Below are 20,947 nucleotides of genomic sequence, written 5' to 3' on the forward strand. Positions count from 1 at the left end.
AGTCTATTCCTTCTTTCTGAGCGTAACCCTTTGCTACCAATCTAGCCTTGTATCGAATTTCATTTTTACCAGGAAATCCTTCCTTCTTTGTATATATCCATTTGCATCCAATTGCCTTCTTTCCCTTGGGTAGTGTCACCAACTCCCAGGTCCTATTTTTATGAAGAAACTGCATTTCTTCATTCATTGCTTGCTTCCACTTTACACCATCAGGGTTACTTATTGCTTCTGTGTAAGTAGAAGGAACATCATCATCTGTAATTGGAAGTGCATAGGCCACTATATCATCAAAGTGAGCAGGCTTACGAATCTCTCTTCTTGGCCTCCTATATGCAATTGAATCTTGTTGCTGTAGAGGTTCTTGGGTAGGAACCTCTTCATCATTTGTCCCTCCAATATTAGCTGGATCATCATTAACCTTTTCAAGCTCCACCTGCTGCAAAGTACTACTGGTTTTGTCATCCTTTTGTGAATCATTGTACTTCAACATGGTTGATTTATCAAAAGTCACATCTCTACTGAAAACAATCTTCCTTGTATCAGGACACCAGAGACGGTATCCTTTTACTCCATCGTTATACCCAAGAATAATACTTTCTTTGCTCTTGGTCTAACTTAGATTCTTTACATGATAATATGCAAAGGAACCAAATACATGTAAAGAATCATAATCGATGTGATTTACCAATCCACATCTCCATAGGAGTTTTTCCATTTATTGCGGTGATGGCAAGCAGTTAATTAGATGGCACGTATATATAATCGCCTCATTAAAATTCCTTGTCTAATCCAAAGATTGGACAACATACATCGAACTTTCTCCAAGATAGTTCGATTCATGCGTCTGCCACCCCATTCTGCATGGTGTATCCCGAACGATGAAGTGTCGCACAATGCCCTCATCTTGGCATACTTGTAGAAATTAATCGTTTTTGTACTCAGTACCATTATCTGATCGAAGTCGTTTGACCTTTCGACCAGTCTGAGTCTCCACCATCTTCTTCCATTTCAGAAATGCATCCAAAACTTCACTTTTCTTTTCATTAGATACACCCATACTTTTCTTGAATAATCATCAACAAAAGTAACAAAATAGTGCATACCTCCCAAAGAAGCCACTTTGGTAGGTCCCCACACATCACTGTGAACGTAGTCCAGAATTCCTTTCGTATTGTGAATTGCTGGACCAAATTTTTCCCTCTTCTGCTTGCCCAGAACACAATGTTCACAGAATTCCATTTTACAAGAATTTGCACCTTTCAACAAGCCTTGCTTTGCCAATGTCTGCAAAGCTTTTTCACCAGCATGTCCCAATCGCATATGCCATAGTCTGGTAGCCTCTGAATCTACATCTTTTGTAGAAACTGTTGATGTTGATCCAATAACTGTACTTCCATTTAAAAAGTACAAGTTATTTTTTCTTGTGCCTTTCATCACCGTCAATTGCCCAGCTACTACCTTTAGTAATCAATCTCTCAAAGTGATTGTGAGCCCTTTAGATTCTATGGCCCCTAATGAGATGAGATTTTTCTTCAGGCTAGGTACGTAGCGAACATCTGTCAAGACTTGGATTGAGCCGTCGTGATTCTTCAATTGGACTGTACCTACTCCCTTGTCTTACAAGCACTATCATTGCCCATAAGAACAATTCCACCTTCTAGCTCTTTAAGACTAGAAAACTAGTCCTTATTAGGACACATATGGTAAGTACATCCTGAATCCAAAATCCACTCATCCGCTTGACATGCCATTGCCATGCCAACCAAGCTACGATCGACTCCTCATCATGCTCGCTACACATGCATTAGAAATAGCCTTGCCCTTTTGTAGCTTAGGACAATTCTTTTTCCAATGCCCTTTTTCACGGCAAAAGGCACATTCATCTTTGGCGGGTCTCCCTTTGGACTTTCCCCTTCTACCAGATTTGCTGCTGTGTGAACGACCTCTTACTGTTAAGACTTCTGCAGTTGCATCTCTGTGATCTCTTTTATCTTTCTTTCGAGTCTCAGATCTATACAATGCACTACAGACTGCATCAAATGTGATCGTGTCCTTCCCATGAAGCAATGTGGTGGTAAGATGATCATATTCATCAGGAAGGGAATTCAACAACAATAATACATTGTCTTCATCTTTAAATTTCTCACCCAAATTTAGCAAGTCTGCTAAAATTTTATTGAATGAGTTTACATGGTCATTCATCGACATACCGGGTGCATACGTGAATCGATAAAGTTTCTTTTTCATATAAAGCCTATTCTCAAGACTTTTCGTTAGAAACTTTTCTTCCAGTGTGTCCCATAACTTCTTCGCTGATGTCTCCCTCATGACAGAGTACTTATGCTCTTTGGCCAAACATAGGCGGATTGTACCACACGTCTAACTATTGATCTTGGCCCACTCCTTGTCATCCATCTTGTCAGGTTTTTCTTCAAGGGCTATATCTAGCTCTTGCTGACATAAGACATCCAGGATCTTACATTGCCACATACCAAAATTATTGGTACCGTCAAATTTCTCTACTTCAAATTTTGCATTTGCCACAGTAGTCCTTGCTGATGACGATGCTGTTGCCATTTTTCTCCTCAATCCCAACTACTGTATACGTGAACAATACCATATACGTAAATAGTACCGTATACATGAATAGTACCATAAACGGTCGTATTCTCCAAGTACGAATCTAGCTCTAATACCAATTGTTGCGCGGAAGCGTGTGAAAGAGTAAAATTATTGTACTAAAAAATCACACTAAGTTCAATTCCCAGGAAAGAGAGGTGAATCACGAGGATCACTTAAGTACCAAGTCTTTCCTAGCCAGAATATCCCTCTATCGTAATTTAATAGCACAATAAATCACTACAATCACACTCACAAAATATGAACATTAAATAGTAAAGAACACCAGAATTTTAACGAGGTTCGGCAAATCTTGCCTACGTCCTCGGGCACTACCAAATATATTTCACTCCAAAATACAAGTGAAACTTTACAAATAGGGAGAGAAAACAATGCCTTAAGTAGAGAATGACAAATGTGGGATGATGAGAATGAGCAATGGTTGGCCTATGTATAGTTGAGGTTCAAGGGCCACCTTGCAAAGTCCCTATTCACTTAGGGACCAAAAATTGCTATTATCCCATGCCCAACACTAAATAAATATTTGGTGCCCATAACTTTGACCTTTCCAAGGTATGGGTAGGTATGGGTAGGTATGGGAAAGGTATGGGCAAGGTATGAGATATATTCTAATAGTTTTTGCTTTAGATAAATATAGATCTTATGTGTTTGGTTCAGAGGTTGTTATGTATTCTGATCATACAGCTTTGAAGTACCTATTGTCAAAAAAAGATTCAAAGCCAAGGCTAATAAAGTGGATTTTGTTTATTCAAGAATTTAAAATGAAGATCATGGACCAAAAGAGAGTGGAGAATTCTATTGCAAACCACTTAGTAGATTGATAAAGGACAAAGATTATCTACCTTTCAATGACAACTTTCAAGATGAGCATTAGTTCCAAATCAAATGTATGATTCCTTCATACACAGATATGGTCAATTATTTAGTTACAAGAAATTTACCTCATGGTCTTAGTAAGCCTAGGAGAGCCAAGATAAAAAGTGAGTCCAGGTATTATGTGTGGGACGATCTATACTGATGGAAATTTTGTTTTGATCAAGTGATTAGTTGATGTGTGCCTAAAAATAAATTCCAATATGTTTTAGCCTTTTACCATGATTATGCTTATGGTGGACATTTTGAACCTAGATGGATCGTTAGGAAAATTTTAGATAGTTGTTTATACTGGAAATCTTTGTTTAAATATGCTTATCAGTTTTGCAAAAGTTGTAAGAGATGTCAAAGAGTAGGAGCACTGACATGCAAGAATGAAATGTCTCAAGTTCCAATTCTTATTTGTGAAATATTTGATGTATGGGGTATTGATTTTATGGGTCATTTTCCCTCATATTATGGTTTTTCTTATATACTCTTTGTTATGGATTATTTATCAAAATGGGTGGAAGCTAAAGCCACCGAAACTTATGACTCCCAAGTTATTGTAGGTATTGTCAAGGCTAACATCTTTAATAGGTTTGGACTCCAAGAGCAATTGTCAGCAATCAAGGAACTCACCTTTGCAATAGATCGATTGAAGCTTTGATGAATAAATATAGAATGAATCATCAAGTAGCCACCGCCTATCACCCTTAAGCTAAAGTTTCTAATAGATAAGTTAAATCCATCTTGGAAAAAACAGTGAATTTGGGTAGGAAGGATTAGAGCCTTCGTTTAGAGAACGCTCTTTGGGCTTACCGCACAGCTTAATAAACTCCTATAGGAATGCGTCCTTACCAGTTAGTTTTTGGTAAAGTATGTCACTTACCTGTAGAAATCGAGCATAAAGCCTATTAGGCGATTCAACGATGCAATATGGACCTAGACAAAGTTAGGATATCAAGGTTATTGCAATTGCAGGAATTTGAGGAATTACGGTTGGATGCTTACGAGAATTCGAGAATTTACAAAAAGAAATCCAAGTTGTTTCATGACAACATGTTTCTTAGGAAATAGTTTGAGATTGGTCAAAAAGTGTTGCTATATAATTCTAAATTGAAGATCATGCCTGATAAGATTCGTTTTCGATGGATTGGTCTATTTGTTGTTACTAATGTATTTTCTTATAGTGCAGTCGAAATTAAAAGTTTGGATTTGAATAAAATTTTCAAAGTGAATGGTCATAGATTGAAAATCTTCCATGAGGATGAAATTGATCTGTGTCTTATTAGCTTTTGTTTGGATCGCCCTATTCATTTGGATGACTGAAATGTTTCATGACTCTGTTGAGCAAAACAACAATAAATAGTTATGCTATTAGGAGGCAACCCAAATGCTTTATTTATTTTTTATTCTACTTTTTTACTTTCTTTCACTTAGTTTATTTTGTTTTCAATTCTTAGGTGTTTTTAGTGAAGAAGTTTAATTTCTAGGTAGGAGATTAATTTTAAAAAGGTGTGACCATTAAATTCAACGTGTTTGTTGAAGATGAAGCATCGAGCGATGCCACCTATTTGTCCACCATCACTCTAGACTATTCCGGTCCAGGTTGCTTACAAATCAGGGGATTTTTCTTTTTATTTCTTGTGTAAGCAATCTACTTTGTTCTACATTAAGGACAATGTAGAGTTTAGATGTGAGGAGAGATTTTTGTGATTAATATGATTATTATTGTTTTAGTTTTCATTTAAGTTTGTTAAAATTTTTCGTAGTACACAAATTTTTGAATGCTTGCTTTGAATTAATTGTATCAAGAGAATTATTCTTTTTGCAACTTTTTTGAATAAGTAGACTAAGTATTTGAGTATGAGAGATTGATTTTTAAGCCTACCTTCAGAATTATAGTTGGATGGAACCTACACTTTTGGATTGGATGTTTGATAAGATTTGATTTTCATTAATTATAATTTCAACTTTTAATTAATTTCTTGTTTATCTTTAATTTTAGTTCAAAAAACTCAAAATTCTTTTTTTTTATTGTCTAACTTTGAGATTCTAAAAAATTTAGCTCTATTGGTATTTATTTTGAAGGGCTTCGATAGCTTTATCAGACATTTGGTAAAAACATATCACGTTCTTATTTAATGTTGTTTTTTTTTTTTTTTTTGCTTGGGGTAAAATGAGACGAAATTATATTAACTCAAAAGATGTATAATATCTAGTAAGAACGTATAAGTTCTAATTTACTATTATTTTATTTTTAAGTAAAATGAGATGAAATTAATAGTTTTAAATATAAACAATTTAACAATATTTTTCAATATCTATCTTACATTGTAAATATTTAATTTTCATATAATATAAATCATATTATATATATAAGAAAATACTAGTTACATAGTATAAAATTTAAAATGGACTTGGTCAAGTAGGTCACATTTTATTTTTCTTAAAATATTGAAAAAGATGTTGAAATTGAAATAAATGGCTGGAATCTCGAAGGAGTATAATCAAAAACATTGATTTAGTCTATACGTTGAGAAAGTAACCCTTCCTACACGTTCGGTTTCAAGACTCCTACCAACTAAAATTTGTGTACAATTATGAATGCTTCACTTTTTCTTTTGAGGAACATTCAAACTAATTGCTTAATTTCAAGCCAATAACTCATAGCTTATAAAGTTTTTGAGAAATGTTGATCAGCGTTTAGTGACATTGATGGGAGCGATCATTTAAGAAAATAAAATTATAATTCAAAAATTATTCTTCTTGAATTGATAAAATAATATATTAAATAATAATAATTATATAACCTTAATTAATATTTAAAGACATAACTTGCCTCAACCCGTTACCTTTTTAACTTTTTTGTGCACAAGAAGAGGTTTTATATCTTAATTTTTCATATTCAAAAAAAAAAATTTTGATTGAGTCTTAACTCGATTGACATCAGTATTGTTGTCAGTATAAAAAGACGTGAGTTTAAATACAATGAAGCGCATTATTATTCTATTTAAGTGTTGGAGAGATTATAAGTAGTTCCAGACATTATATCAACAAAAATAAGAATTTATTTAATGTTAAAAAATTAGTTATTTGTTATCACTCTATTGAATTAAAATAACAAAATGCTATTATTCATGCCAAAATAATTTTAATAATTTTTCAGTAAAATGTATATGGAAAAAATATATATATGTATATGTTCAAAATTTTAAATATCTATAATTAGCATAAAGTTTAAACGTTATAAAATTTTATATAAAAATTTCAAAACCTCAAGTAAATGATATAAATATAGAGAATAATTATAGATTAAGTTGAGTTAATATCGTCAATAATTTCTTATTCGGTGTTAAAAGTATTATATTGTAAACATGAAAGTTTTGGTTTAATAAGCAATCTTATTTTCCTTTTCAATTATAAAAAAAGTTGTGTCAATATTTGTACATTGTCACAGTAGTGAATTTAGAAAATTTCTAAGCAATTAGAATTGAATTATAATTTTTTAGAAGTTAAATTATAATTTTATTATATTTTAGTTTATGATTCTATTATTTTTAAATAAGATTAAACATATTTTTTTTATTTTGGCATAATGTCAAATTTAGCCTTTTAATGTTTACATTTTTTGTCAATTTTATCTTTATTCTTCTTTTAAACTAAACTTGACCTCAACATTTTAAAAGAGTCAAATTTGACAATTAATCTTTTGATAAATAGTTGAAATAATGTTCTTTTAACAAGAATACCAACTAAAATGTTGACTTTTTAAATAAGGCAGCCCACGTGATAATATGTGTGTACTTCATACTAATTTTTAAAATTTTTATAAATTATTTTATATTTTTAAAATTAAATTTTGATATGTTTTTACTTTTTATAATTTTTGAATTATTTATTGACGTGACATATAAAACAAGTGGTGTTATGTTATCATGATGTGCACATGAACTGACACACAAGTTACCATGCTAATAACATTAAGAGTTAAATTTATCATTATATTTTTATTTTTAAAGGTCAAGTGAAATTTTATCATATATAAATGTATAATTTAATAATTGTTGAAGGAGATAAATTGAAGTTTATTATTAGGCGTTGACTGTCAATAAAATATTTTAATTCTATAAACCGTGTTTAAATATTGTCCAAGTAAAAACTTTTAGCAAAATCATTAACCTTATTTAAACAACATATTTTTAAAAATCCGGGTTGAATAAATTCAAATTGTTAGAAATTGAAAATGGATTTGATGGATATTAAAAGTAAAACTAATATGGAGTGAATCTTTGGATTTGGACCAAGATTAAGATGTCCAAACGAAATCTTTTCTACAAATAGCAACAATATCTTTTCTAAAAGAGGTGAAGCAAGGTCAAAAACCCTAGCCAGAAAAAGCTACAATGTTGATGGGACTTGCTTGGGCTTTGATTATCCATTACCTGAATCGTTTTGCTTTTGATATTGATCCCATCAGTTTTCAACTACAAGTCCCAGTGCAACAAATGGACCCTCATCTTGCATTTGGTCTTCGTTGTAGTGCCTTTGCTTTTGCTTAGCATCCTCGTCCACTTCAAGCATGGCTTACCTTCGGTTTGCATTTACAAAAACAAGTTGAACTTTCTTCGTCGTGATGTTGGCCTGGTGATGCCGCCAGGCCTCCTGCTTGTGCTGCTCTTCTTTCTGATAATGGTTTATTGTTTAAGCCCTTCTTAAATAGTACTAGTCTTTAATTTCTTCTTCTTCTTTTTAGTTTTGGTATTGGAAAGGTTGCATGATTAATGGGTATTTGAAGGTTTCATTGGAACTTCAATTAAGTTTTGCAAATGTGGTGGCTGGAAAGAGAGAATTTTCCTATGTCTAATTAAACTTGCTATCTTTTCTTTGCTATGTATGTATGTGAAGCAATGATAACAGAATCAGAAGCAGGGGATTTTCTAATGTGAAGTTTCTCTAAAGTTTATACCAATAGAAATTTTGTTTAAGGGGGAGATAAAGATTATAAAATTTGGAGGCAAAGTTAAAAAATTTTAAATTGAATTATTAATTTTTCAAAAAGGAGCTAAAATTATAAATTTTCCACTTAATCAAAGGTTAAAGAGGTCAAAACTAAATCTTTCAATTTTGGGAGGACCTAAAGAGCAATTTAACTATTTGCAAGGGGAACAAGCCCCTCCTTACCCCCTTGGTTTATACCGTCATACAAATCATCAAAGTGTAGTTTAATAAGTTAATTTCAAGATATTCTGTAAAACACGTGGCATGTTGGTACCATCGAGGGCTTTATTATGCTTTGATGTGCTTCCACCATTGGTTCAAAATGTTCCAAATTTTATCTTTTTTTACTTAAAAAATATGTACATTAGTCCTGTATGTTAGATCGAAAAGTAAATTTGGTCCTTTTGTTAATTATTTTATCCATTTCTACTATTAAAAACTGGTCCCTATACATCATAATAAAGTAGAAATAGGTAAAATTTTTAACAAAAAGGATTGATTTACTCTTTAATTTAATGTATAAAGACTAGTCTGCCTGCTTTTTAGTAAAAGGACAAAATACAATCTGACTATTAATACAAAAGTCTTTATGGTACTTTTATCCCTATGACTTAGCAATTAATTATGGCATTGAAATAGAAACTTAAGTTCTACCCGTTTTTTAATAAAATGACAAAATACAATTTGACTATTAATACAAAATCTTTACGGTACTTTTATTCCTATCACTTAGCAATTAATTATGGCATTGAAATAAAAACTTAAGTTGATGCAATAAAATGATCATTAAACATAAGAGAAAAGTGACAATCACTTGATTTACATTACTTAAAAAGCATAAAGACGATGGTCTTATTTAACGTAGTAAGGAAGGTCAAGTACATAAAGAAGAAAATAAGCCCAAATAACACCAGAGATTCCACCAAAAAAGAAACCTCCGCTAAACTTAGCCCATCCTTCAGCTGTTTGTAACTGATCAGGCTCCTTCTTTCTCCCAGTCAAGGTTAAGCTTGGAGCTGTGGAAGGTTCACCTTCATTGAATGATGCAACACCATACATGGTTAAGCAAATGCTTAGGATTATAACTAAACCAGCAGCTGCTAATGAACCAGCTTGACCTGCAACAGCTGTGTTCCTTAAAGGACCAGCTTTGACAAATGGACCTACTAAGAGGAAACCATGGGCTAAACCAACTTCTATGCCTCTTAGAAGTGGGTTCACTGCTGTTCTATAAGCTGGAAGGTTGGATAAGTACCAAGCAATTAAAGGACTTGATGTGATTGGTGTCTCTAGACTTCCAATGAATGGGTCACCATTAATGGGTTGAATTACTTGAAATGTTGGCTGCAAAAAAAGAAAAAAAAAACCCTTAATTCATCATTTATGGGGAAGCTGGATTGTATTTTTCTTTCAAGAATGGATAAATTAATTTTTGTACAATAGATGAAAGAGTATACTAATCTATTATATTAAAAATTACAATCATTTTTAGAGTAAAGAAAGTAAAATACAACCTAACTCCTTTCTAACACAGATACGTCCACTATACATTTTATCCCATAAATGGGTTTACGACCATTTGCTTACCTTGTCTGATTGAACAGCTTTGACAGTGAAACAGGGAGTTCGGGTCTTGCCGGGTGAGAATATAAATGGGGCTCCGGAAATTCCCTTTGGGACAACTAGTTTTCTTGTAAGAGATGATGTAAAACTGCTCTTCAGCTGACTTGCCATTGGAGAAGTGGTAGCCATTGAAGATCAAAGGGAACTCAAGAAGGAGAAACTTGGAAGTAGAAAATATACAAGTAATAGAAGCCAAGGTAAAATGAGAGGATATGAAGGCAAAGAGTATCTAATTCTGGGAAAATTGTGGTTTAAGAAAGATGAGGTGTCAACATAGAATATTTTTATTGGATAGGAGAATGTATAAATCTTATCATCCCCTATCCATATCCATTGCACCAAATATTGCACACATATTATAGATTTCTTTGGTTATTAGTTTTATCACTTCATTTTTGCCACTGCCTTTTTTATATATTCTGCTGGTCAAAAATTAGTTTGCTCAACTTCAACGTTTGATCTGAATTATTTACTAATAGCTGTGGTAGTAATTTATTCTAGCTAAGAGTGTGCAACTCGTAAAAATTAATAATAATAATAATAATAAACTACATCTAAATTTATGTTTTAATCATTAAATTTCAAAAAATTAAGTTATTTGATTATTTAAATGTAGGACTTTCCTTGTTCATACTGATGCACTAATTGAAAGCTTTCATTTTCTTTTCTTTTTTATACACTTTAATTTTCTTTTAAATAAATAATTTTAAATATTACGAAACTACAAACTAAAATGCAAACAATTTTTTTAATTTCTAACACTGATCGTTAAATCACATTTTAAATCTAACATATATTTTTCTACTCATCAAAAATATTAATCAACCGTATTGATCATTGAATAGTCACTTAGAACTCGCTAATTAAACCTTTAAAAACAAGTTAACCCAATAATTTAAATAAAAAGGTTTTGAATAATTAACTTAAATAAAAAAATTTAAATCATTTAATAAATATTTTGTAACCTTCTAAATTTAAGATATAAATTTACTAATAATATAATCACCGTGCAAGTTGTAAAAAAAAAAAAAAAAAAAGTTTGCTGTTATTGGTGTTATGAGGTGGTGAACTGGATTGGTGTTAAGACTGACGCAGTGGACTGATCCAGCTGCTTGTCTATGCTTGGTATTTGGGCCTTTGTAGATCTGAGCTGGTTTTTCTTTTTTTTTCTTTTTTTTTTTACCAACATCCCTCATTGCGAGAGTATTCTAAAGAGATAAAGCGATTAACCACAAAAATGTGCTGCATTGTCGTTCCGATTAAAAAGGATGAACCCCAACCCGAGCTAGCCATTGTTGTGTGTATATATAGGATAAGAATATTATCCTGTTAGAATACACCATGTAGCATACCAAACACTTACCTGTGCAACTTCCACAATCCATACAAAACTAGGAGAAAAGAACAAAATATAAAATAATAAAACAACGGATATACATATAAAAGAGAGTGCATATATATTAGAGGATCAAAATATCTTCGTCTACACCAGATTAAAATTAAACAGCACTTTTTTTTTTCCATTTTTTGTTGTTTTTTTTTTTAAATACTAAATCCATTCATACACTGCACCTGAAAGGTTAAAGCTAACAGCTAAAGTGAGAGGATCATAGTTACCTTTGTGCCATTTTTGGGAATTAGTGAAGATACGGAGTCTGATACTGGTACCCGTTTCCGAAGTAGTTCCCATGACTAGGAGAGAAGTTGTAGGTAGCAGAAGCAAGAAGAGAGTGGCTGTGGTTGTCAGCAGGTCCGGCGTAAACATAGGGTCTGTCATACACGTACTGCATGTACCTGTCAGTGACTCTGGGATAAAATGTTTTGTCAGCAGCTATATTAGTGACTCGAGGACCATATCCGGCACCATTAGCACGAGGCCTCTTGGGTTGAGGCTTTGCAACTTCGGTTGCCCTTTTCTTGTCTGCTTTTGCTTTCTCTAACAGGAGAACTCGTTTCTGAAGTGGATCGACAGGGTATTGCTCCTCTAGATTATGTTCTTCAATGCACTTAATCACAGCCTTAAGAGCAGTCAATTCCCGTTCACTAACATCAGTCTGAAAACACAGAAGCAAGTACGTGATTCATTTTCGAGAATGCAAAAACACAACTGGCCAAATCATATACTATATTGCTCAGGCAAGACACAAGGGTGTAAGAATGGGTAAACTAGCCAGAAAGCTGGTCCAATCGGCTTCAAATTTAGCACTCAAAACATTTACATTTTCTGTCAATGTGGCCCTTATTCTTTTTTTAAACTAAATTTGACCCTTAATCTTTAAAAAAAAGAGTCAAATTGCTTTTTCTTTAACGAAAACGATGACTAAAACATTACTTTTTAACGTGGTTAGTGCGGCAACTTCACATGGCAATCCATGTGCACATCATGATGTCACATCAATAAATAATTTAAAAATTATAAAAATTTAAATTTAAATTAAAAATACAAAAAGTTCATAAAAATTCAAAAAAATTAGCATTGTGTTCACGTGGATTGTCATGCAGGCTGTTGTGTTTAAAAATTTAACATTTTAGTTAGTATTCTCATTAAAAACATCATTTCGACTCTTTCAAAATATTGATGATCAAATTTGACTCTTTTCAAAAGATTGAAGGAGTCAAATTTAGCTCAAAAAAAGAATAAGAGTCAAATTGACAAAAGATGTAAACCTTTAAGGCTAAATTTGACATTATAACTTAATAGCAAACCAAAATATATTTGGCCAGTAGTAGGCAAACCAATAAATAACACACCTGAGCAGTGGGAGAGGCATTTCCAGGCTTTACAGGTGAAGAAGCTTTTCTAGCCTCCTTCAAGTAGGATTTCAGTAATGGTACGGGTGAAAACTGCTCTGTTAGCTCAAATGCAAAAGCCAGGTTAACTGCATCAATCTGCCTTCCATTTTTCACCAGAACTTCAATTACACCTAAATGATAAATAAAAGTTAATGTACAAATTAACAACGTGCACCATAAATTAACCAGGTTACTTGTGCTAGTGTAAGTTGATAATGAACAAACCTGGCATTTTCTCAGATAAACCAAGGGAACGGCAGAGATCAGCTGCTTGTCGCCGACGAGAGACCATTGGTATCAGCCTTGAAAGTTCTTCTTCGTTGAAACCAGAAGCAATACCAAATGTATCGATAAGTTGCAGAAAAGCATGAGCTTCCAATGAGTTACCATTACTAGCATCCATGTCAAGAGCATCCAGCTTTGGTTTCCATTCCTCGGCAATTAGCTTTGCTTGTTCCTTAATATCTTCAGAGATCAAAGCCAAAACAGAAACCATATCCAGATTAGAAAGCAAGACACTAAGACATTCCATCAACATAATACAAGTTCGCCTAAGCCCCAATAGATTTGCATCTTTCTTTCCATCAACTTCTGAAGGGTAAAATCCTTCCAACGATTCCAGGACCAAGCGAGCTGGACTTGCTGCAGCTTTCAACGCCCAAGGAATTTCCTCTTTCAGAGCAGCAAGGTTCTTACGATTATCTGAAATAAACTTCTGTAGTCCTTCAGAGTCCATTTCTTCACATAGTTTTACCAATTGAGGATAAGATTTCACCTCGAGATTTCCATTCTCAAAAGAACTTTTGATATCCTCAGGTTGTTTCTCCTCAACTGAGAGTTCACCATTATCTCCATTATCAGCAGGCTGCCCAGATGATAATTTCCTGTGCTTCTCTAAAGCATTAGTAATGGCAAAAACAGCAGCATCTCTCTTTTCTTGTAACCTCACCAATGAGGATTGTTCTTTAGCTACAACAGCTGCTTCACGCTTCTGTAGCATTTCTCGAGCTTTCCTTGTTTTTGTCTCGAATTCCTTTTCTTGGTCTTCCAACTCATGGAAGCGTCTCTTCAAGGACTTCTCAAGACCACTGAAATGTTCCTCAAGTTCTTTCCATCTTAGATTAAGTGTTAGAGCGCGCTGACTTTCAAGTTCAGCAAATGCTTTTTGAAGCTGCTGTATCTTGGAGGCTGTCGAGCCTATGAGTGTTGCAACTGACTGTGTATCTTCCATGGCATAAAAACTGAAAGAGAAAGACATCAGCAAAACAAAAAGTAAGAAATTGAATAACAAGAAAGATAAAGTCTGACATAACCAAACATATCTTTTCTCTTTCAAATAATTGAACATTGCCTGTAACACCGATAACAAGTTACCAATAAAGCACAGCAATATAAATTGATGAAAATGAAGTAAAGAGCAACAAAATTAGAGGACTTGCATAGTTATAAGCAAAACCATGGCAAAATACTACAACTTGAATACATGTATATCAAGAATGTCGACAACTACATTTGTAATCCACTGTAAGAACCATTTAACGGATTCCTTAGCAACCAACACTTTCATGATAAAAAACAAAAGGATCGGATTACTCATTAATGACACTTTCTACCCTTATTAACATTTCCTTTCCACACTTTCACGGTAAGAAACAAAGTCAATTAAGACATGGCTACACATCCTTCAAAATTTTGCAGTATTCAGACCACATGGATACTTACAAAAGATGAGCATTTAATGTTTCAGTATTCACAAGAAGGGACAGGGTTTCGGGAGAATCTGCTGCTTGAAATCACTTGATCCATTGTACAAGTTGTACTTATTAGCCACAACACAGAATGGGGGTACGTCTAGTCACATCAAAGCCAAATATTTTATACTAAAGTGAGCTGCGATCCTTCACACTAAATAAATAAAAAAAGGGAAAGAAAGCGGCATCTCAAGTTATCCCTATCTGATCCCTCACTCGCTCACCAGCGACAAGTCACAGCATAAAATAGAGATACTGTGGAAAAGGTTAGCAGAACTACCAAGTCACTAAACAAAATTTCCCATTACGATCCTACTAGACCCATTTTCTAAAAGAAAAGTAGCACTATTGAGTGGACAACAGGAAAAGTAAAAACAAAAAACACGCCATGAATAACAGTTCCATCCACTAAAAAGACTGACTCCGGTTGACAATCCTGTGAATTTTTTTTCTACATATATTTCTAACTCGGTTCCACAACTATGATACTATTCCTTCGTTAATATCCATCAACAAATTCCAAAAGAAGCAAGTTTACCTTGGATCAGAACAAGTTTTCATCCTCAAACAACAAATATTACAACATGAAACAGACTTCTAGTAATCCTCTCACAACAATAACACTTTCCCAAAAGAAAGACCACAAATGATCTAAGCTCCATGTTGGAAGATAATGATTTTCAGAAAATCCAAATTCATTCCTACTTTTCTCTACTTCCCCATTCTAAATGGCTCGACTCAATAAGGACCACTAAAACATAAGTTCCCAAATTTAATTTAATACAACTATCACTTACAATTTCAGTATTATTATGTTCATAGTAAATATACCTTTATTGCAATAAATAGAAAACAAACCCCATTTCAAACCCTACACAAATCCTACAAATAAGCCTTAAAGACAAAAGAGAAACAGATATAAAGTGAGAGAGAGATCCAGCTTAACCCTAGAAAGCCTAAATACAGAGAAGCATATAATTGTACATTAAAGAAGTAAATGCTCTCACCAGTGATTTAACAAGCTTCAATTTCACATAAAACACACCACCAACCCCTAGATCCTAAACCCTAAACCAAGAAAAAAACCCACCAAACCCTCTAAAAAAGCACAATCAGCACAAAGCAAATAAAAACACGAAATTTAACAGTTCAAGACATGGGATTCCAGAAGCATAAAAAATTCAACAAATTTAAAAGAAAATAGTGCCGATCTGGAGAGAAAATGAAAACGAAAAGAAAGGAATAAAAAAGTAAAGAGGAAATTTACCTGACTTGATTCAAAGGGAAATGGAGTGATAAACTGACCTAATACGACTAATCCAGTGGAGATTTTGAATTATTAATCCATTTTTCTTTAGGAGGGGGAAGGTTCAAAAGAGGGGAAATGTGTGGCTGCTAAGCTACTGTTCTTCAATCCCTAAGAGAGAAAGAGAGAGCAAAAGAGAGGAAAGTGAAGGTAAAAAAGCTAAGGTTTTTATATTAAGCAATGCAGCTTGAGTCAGTGCGTAGCCATTTTTGTTTTTTTGCTTTTTTTTAATTGGAGCACTCTCGATTCTTACTATTGGACATTAAAGAATTTATGCGAGAAAGGGGTGTGGTGTTAGTGAAAATTGAGGGGTGCTCTTAAAGTTTTGCCAAGTGTGATTCAGACAAAGATTTTGAGTTTTTGACCCATGTTTTCTTGTATCTTAGATCACAAGATCTTGTCGGAATAAATTAAACGTGCTGGGCTTGGCCCAATAACAAAAGTAATGGATAATGCACACATCTTAAAAACATTATTTGCACTAGAGGTCCTCAAATTACGATCAGATTTTAAATCAGTCCCTAAATTTTAAATTGTTCTAATTTAATCCATAATTATTAGTATCACTCAGATAAGATCCTTCCGTAATATAACTTTTACATAATAAATACAAATAATTTTTCTTTTGTATTTACAATTAATATAATGTTATTTAATTCTATTACTTTTATAAAAATATTTTTAAAAAAGTCTTTTATATAACTAAATACCAAAAAGTCATATTTTAAATTATAAACAATATTTTATTACAAATAATTTATAAAATATGGAATTGATTTATAATTAATATTTTAATAATAAATTTTCTAATTGATTTATAATTAATATTTTAATAATAAATTTTCTTTCTTCTATTCTTTTTCTTATCTATTTCTTGTTTATTTTTTTATTTTTAAAGGTACTTAAATTGTACATTTTCTTTGGTTTTTAATTTTTTAAACCTAAACTAATTTTTCATGACCCCAAATGACCCTTCATTAGAAAAAAAAAACAACCAATTAAAAGCTATCATGTGATAAAAAACAAATAACCATTATTTTGTAATTAATGCATGGAATTTATAGCTAAATTACATTAGAAAAATGCATGCATGCATGCATTTTTTTTTATATAAGGAAGGTTGTCGAAACCATTTTTATTTTGAAAAACAGAGATCGACTTTTAAACGAGGTATAAAGTCGCCACTAATCCTTTTTGTTTAGGTGTGATCGGGTCACTTAATAAAACATTTTATTTTATTAAAATATTGATTTTGGCCTACGAAATTCAAGAAAATGGGTTCGGGAGTCGGTTACGTGCGAGGAAGGATTAGTACCCTCACAGTGCCCAAAATTGGTACCTAATTGATTAATTAACGTCCTTATATCGAAAATTAAAAAAAGATTTTAAAAATTCAATCTCTTTCAAAAAATGTTTGGATAATTTGAATTGGATGTTGAGATTCTCTTGTCTCGAAAAATAAAATATCATATCCAGCATGTTAGGGCACGATTTCTCGAGTTTCCAAACACAGAATATTGCCTCATTTTTAATTTAAGAAAACATGGATGAAATTTCAAAAGGATATTTACTTATTCGGTCAAACGAAAAAAATCGAAACTCAGCACGTTAGGGCACGATTTCTCGAATTTCCAAACACGAAATATCTTCTTATGTTGAGGGGTTTTTTAAATGCGGGTGATTATAAAAGCAGTGAGATACATTTATTTGGTTTATTCGAAATAAAAAATGAAATGAACAATTTAAGGTGAACAAGTAAGCCAGCTCGGTCATAAATCAATACATGAAAATACAAAAGCAAAGTAACTAATATAGAACATGCTCATAGTTAATATATTACACCATTTATCAACAATATTATAGGGATGCAAATATGTAAATTAAAACACACAAAAACTAATAATAAACACATTTAAAATAAATAATATGTATAAGAGTTGGAAATAAATATTATGTAAAAACTTGAAATAAACAAATAAAATAGAAATTTGTAAAAAAATAAAAATAAAATGAATTTATATATAAAATGATAGGTAAATAAACAAGCGAATAAATACTACGATTTAGCTAATTAATTTAATAGTACGATAATAACAATAGTAACAAAAGTAATAATAACGATAATAAAATTGAAGATAATAATACTAGTATATTAATAAACTTAATTAAAAATAAGAGTAAAAATAAAAGTTAATAATGATAATACTGATAATAGGGAAAAATAGTAGCCATAATATAATGATAATAATGGTAGAAAATAATAATAAATAAAATAATAATAATAATAATGACAGTTGTAATGAAAATAATAATAATGCTAATGAAAAAATAATATAATAATAAATACAAAACTCAAATTAAATAATTGAATAATAAAATAGCAAAAAGAATCGAAAACAGACAAAATTGAATTGAAAATAGAAGTTTTGGGGCTAAATTAGAAATAAAAGATAGGAGAAGGACCAAATTAAAACATGCGTAAAATAGGGAGGGACCAAAAAGGCAATTATCCATTTCCCCTAAATGCGTCGTTGTCAGGGGGACCAATTCGTAATTGCAATAAATCCATGGGGTAAATTTAGAAATAAAAATTATTTTAATTGTAAATTCATAAAAAAAGCAGAGGGACCAAACTGGAAAATAGACCATCACTTAAAAACACGCGGATCTCCTAGCGGGTCGGGTCGGTGGACGGGCAATGCTCAAAACGACGTCGTTTTGGGGTAGGGGAACATAGGCCAAAACGATGTCGTTTTGGATCCCCTACATAAGTCAAATTTTTCCAAAAAAAAAAATCATTTCACTTCCTTTTTCAAAAAAAAAAAAAACTCAAAAACTCTCTCAACTCTCTCCCTCCCCTCTAAGCCCGGCCATGGCTCAGGCTGTAATACCCCAAAAATTTTTGCAGTAAGATATTATCCTCGATATAGTTAAATAAGAAAATAAAGTGACAAAAAGGAAAATTTTGAGTTGTGTCAACCTTGGGAAGTATATTATGATATATTAATTCAAGAAAGGACTAAATTGTAAAGATGAGAAAAGTCTTGTTGCACAAGAGTAAATACTCAAAATTTGAGGAGTTAAAGTGTAAATATGAAAAAGTTGAAGGACTAATAGTGCAAATATTTTAAGGGTAGAATGATCTAGAAACTAAGGAAAATGGATGAATTAGGACCAAAATGAATAGGTGAAAAATTATGAGGGACTAAATGGCAATTTTACCAAATTAAGTGATGACTCAAGGATGAAATTCTAAAAGATCATTAAGGGCAAAATGGTCAATTAGTAAGAGAGAGAATTCTAGAATGTGACGATATTTTAAATTAATTAATTAGATAAATATTATTTTATTAATATTTTAATAAGATATTTATTATTATTTTATTATTATTTATTTAGTATATAAGGAAGGAAAGATGAAGAATTCTCATCATCTTTCCATGCATGCAAACGTTAGAAGAGAAGAAAAGAAAGAAAGTTTTCTTTTCTTTACAATTTGGTCATTCCACCAAAAATTCACTATTTTCACCTAGAAATCAAAAGAATTTCCATAGCTATCAAGAGAGAAAAATGTTAAGAAGACTATGGGGAGTTAGAATGTCAAATTGGATTCAAGGAATAGAAGCTGGAGGAGAGAGAAAATCAAATTAAAGATTAGAATCAATAGAAAAAGGTAAGTACATCAAGATTTTAATATATTTTTAAGTTGTTATTATTGAGAAAGCATGGAAATAATGTTATAGTATAGTTTTCTTACATAAGGTCCTATGTTCTTGATATGTTAGTGAAGAGAAAATAAGAGAAAGTGATGAGAAATAGTGCAGAAAAAGAAAATAAGGGTGTTATAAACATGGTAATTAATATATTGCACTAAAACAGTTTTGGATAGCAGCAGTAGTCTAAGTTTGAAAAATCATCAAAAATTGTATAAATATGATTATAGGATGAATAAAATATGAAATTAAATCTTATTGAGTGTAGTTTCTTATAGAAGAAATTATGTAAGCAATGGAATTGTAAATCATGAGATATAATAAATTTTGTGAGACAAGGTCAGAATGATTTTGGGTTCCCCTATTCTGACTTTGGAAAATCATAAAAACTTGGATAAAAATAATTATGGGCTTAAATTTATATTTTTAGAATCCTGAATGAGTATATTTTAAATAGAAATAAACAGGAACATCATTTGAATTCTGTACAAGGAGATAATTCATTTTTAGTGAAGAAGGGTCAGAACTGTCAGACAGCAGAATAGGGGTAACTTTAAAGAATAAACTGTACTTATTGGCTAAACCAAAAATTTTGAAAATTTTATGGTAATAATATATATGAGTCTAGTTTCAGGGAAAATTATCGGATCTTAAATTGGAGTTCTATATCTCCAGATATAAATAATTTAGTGACTATGACACAGATGGACAGCTTGAATATTCATAAAAGTAAATAATAGAAATTATAGATAATGTTACTTACAAGTGTGTTATATACACTAAGGATGTGGAATGGAGAGGAGGAGAAGGAAAAATGTGTATGACTATTCACCTAGCATGGCTAATTTGCATGTTTTAGGCTCAGGGACTAAATTGAATAAAAGTAAAACTTTATGGGAAATTTTGTAAAAATGTCAGAAATGACCAAATTGTATGAAATGGATTATTTTATTATTTAAATTACAAAATTGAATGAAATTATTAATTTAGTTCAAGATCGGGGGAAAACATGTTTTAGGGATTAAATTGAAAAGTGTTAAAATTATGGAAAATTCTGATATTTTATAGAATTCATGGACTGTTATCAATATGTATGAGAATAATAGCTGGAAGTAAGGATTAAATTGCAAGAATTTTATTTTCCTAACCTAAGGATGAAATCGTCATTAATTAAAAGTTTAGGGGCAAAATGGTAATTTTGCCTAGAGCATTAATTAAATGCATTAGAATATGAAACGAATGAAAATGATGATCAAATTTATTTA

At 31.8% G+C, this 20,947-nt stretch overlaps 2 protein-coding genes across 2 annotated transcripts; both read right to left on the reverse strand.

The window, feature by feature from the left end:
* Positions 1–9,262: 9,262 nt before the first annotated feature.
* On the reverse strand, positions 9,263–10,389 carry LOC108482436 (photosystem I reaction center subunit XI, chloroplastic-like). The gene is made up of 2 exons (XM_017785571.2): positions 10,084–10,389; positions 9,263–9,840 (listed from the first exon to the last, which is right to left on the reverse strand). The coding sequence occupies exons 1-2, from the start codon at positions 10,246–10,248 to the stop codon at positions 9,349–9,351; spliced, it is 657 nt and encodes a 218-aa protein (XP_017641060.1). The 5' UTR covers positions 10,249–10,389; the 3' UTR covers positions 9,263–9,348.
* A 1,164-nt stretch (positions 10,390–11,553) lies between these two features.
* Positions 11,554–16,236, reverse strand: LOC108452660 (FRIGIDA-like protein 3). Its single transcript, XM_017750464.2, has 4 exons — positions 15,931–16,236; positions 13,138–14,153; positions 12,871–13,043; positions 11,554–12,173 (listed from the first exon to the last, which is right to left on the reverse strand). Exons 2-4 carry the CDS (start codon positions 14,141–14,143, stop codon positions 11,757–11,759), a joined length of 1,596 nt encoding a protein of 531 aa, XP_017605953.1. The 5' UTR covers positions 14,144–14,153; positions 15,931–16,236; the 3' UTR covers positions 11,554–11,756.
* Between the last annotated feature and the right edge of the window lie 4,711 nt (positions 16,237–20,947).

Source organism: Gossypium arboreum, chromosome 7 (assembly GCF_025698485.1).
Source record: "Gossypium arboreum isolate Shixiya-1 chromosome 7, ASM2569848v2, whole genome shotgun sequence".
Classification (NCBI taxonomy): Eukaryota; Viridiplantae; Streptophyta; class Magnoliopsida; order Malvales; family Malvaceae; genus Gossypium; species Gossypium arboreum.

Excerpts from the sequence above, each read along its gene's own strand:
- LOC108452660 (XM_017750464.2), bottom strand. The coding sequence starts at position 14,143 with ATGGAAGATACACAGTCAGTTGCAACACTCATAGGCTCGACAGCCTCC. Across the intron at positions 13,044-13,137 it reads TTTATCTGAGAAAATGCCAG|GTGTAATTGAAGTTCTGGTG; the intron begins GTTTGTTCATTA and ends TTTATCATTTAG. Across the intron at positions 12,174-12,870 it reads ATGCCTCTCCCACTGCTCAG|ACTGATGTTAGTGAACGGGA; the intron begins GTGTGTTATTTA and ends CTGTGTTTTCAG.
- LOC108482436 (XM_017785571.2), bottom strand. The coding sequence starts at position 10,248 with ATGGCTACCACTTCTCCAATGGCAAGTCAGCTGAAGAGCAGTTTTACA. Across the intron at positions 9,841-10,083 it reads AAGCTGTTCAATCAGACAAG|CCAACATTTCAAGTAATTCA; the intron begins GTAAGCAAATGG and ends CTTTTTTTGCAG.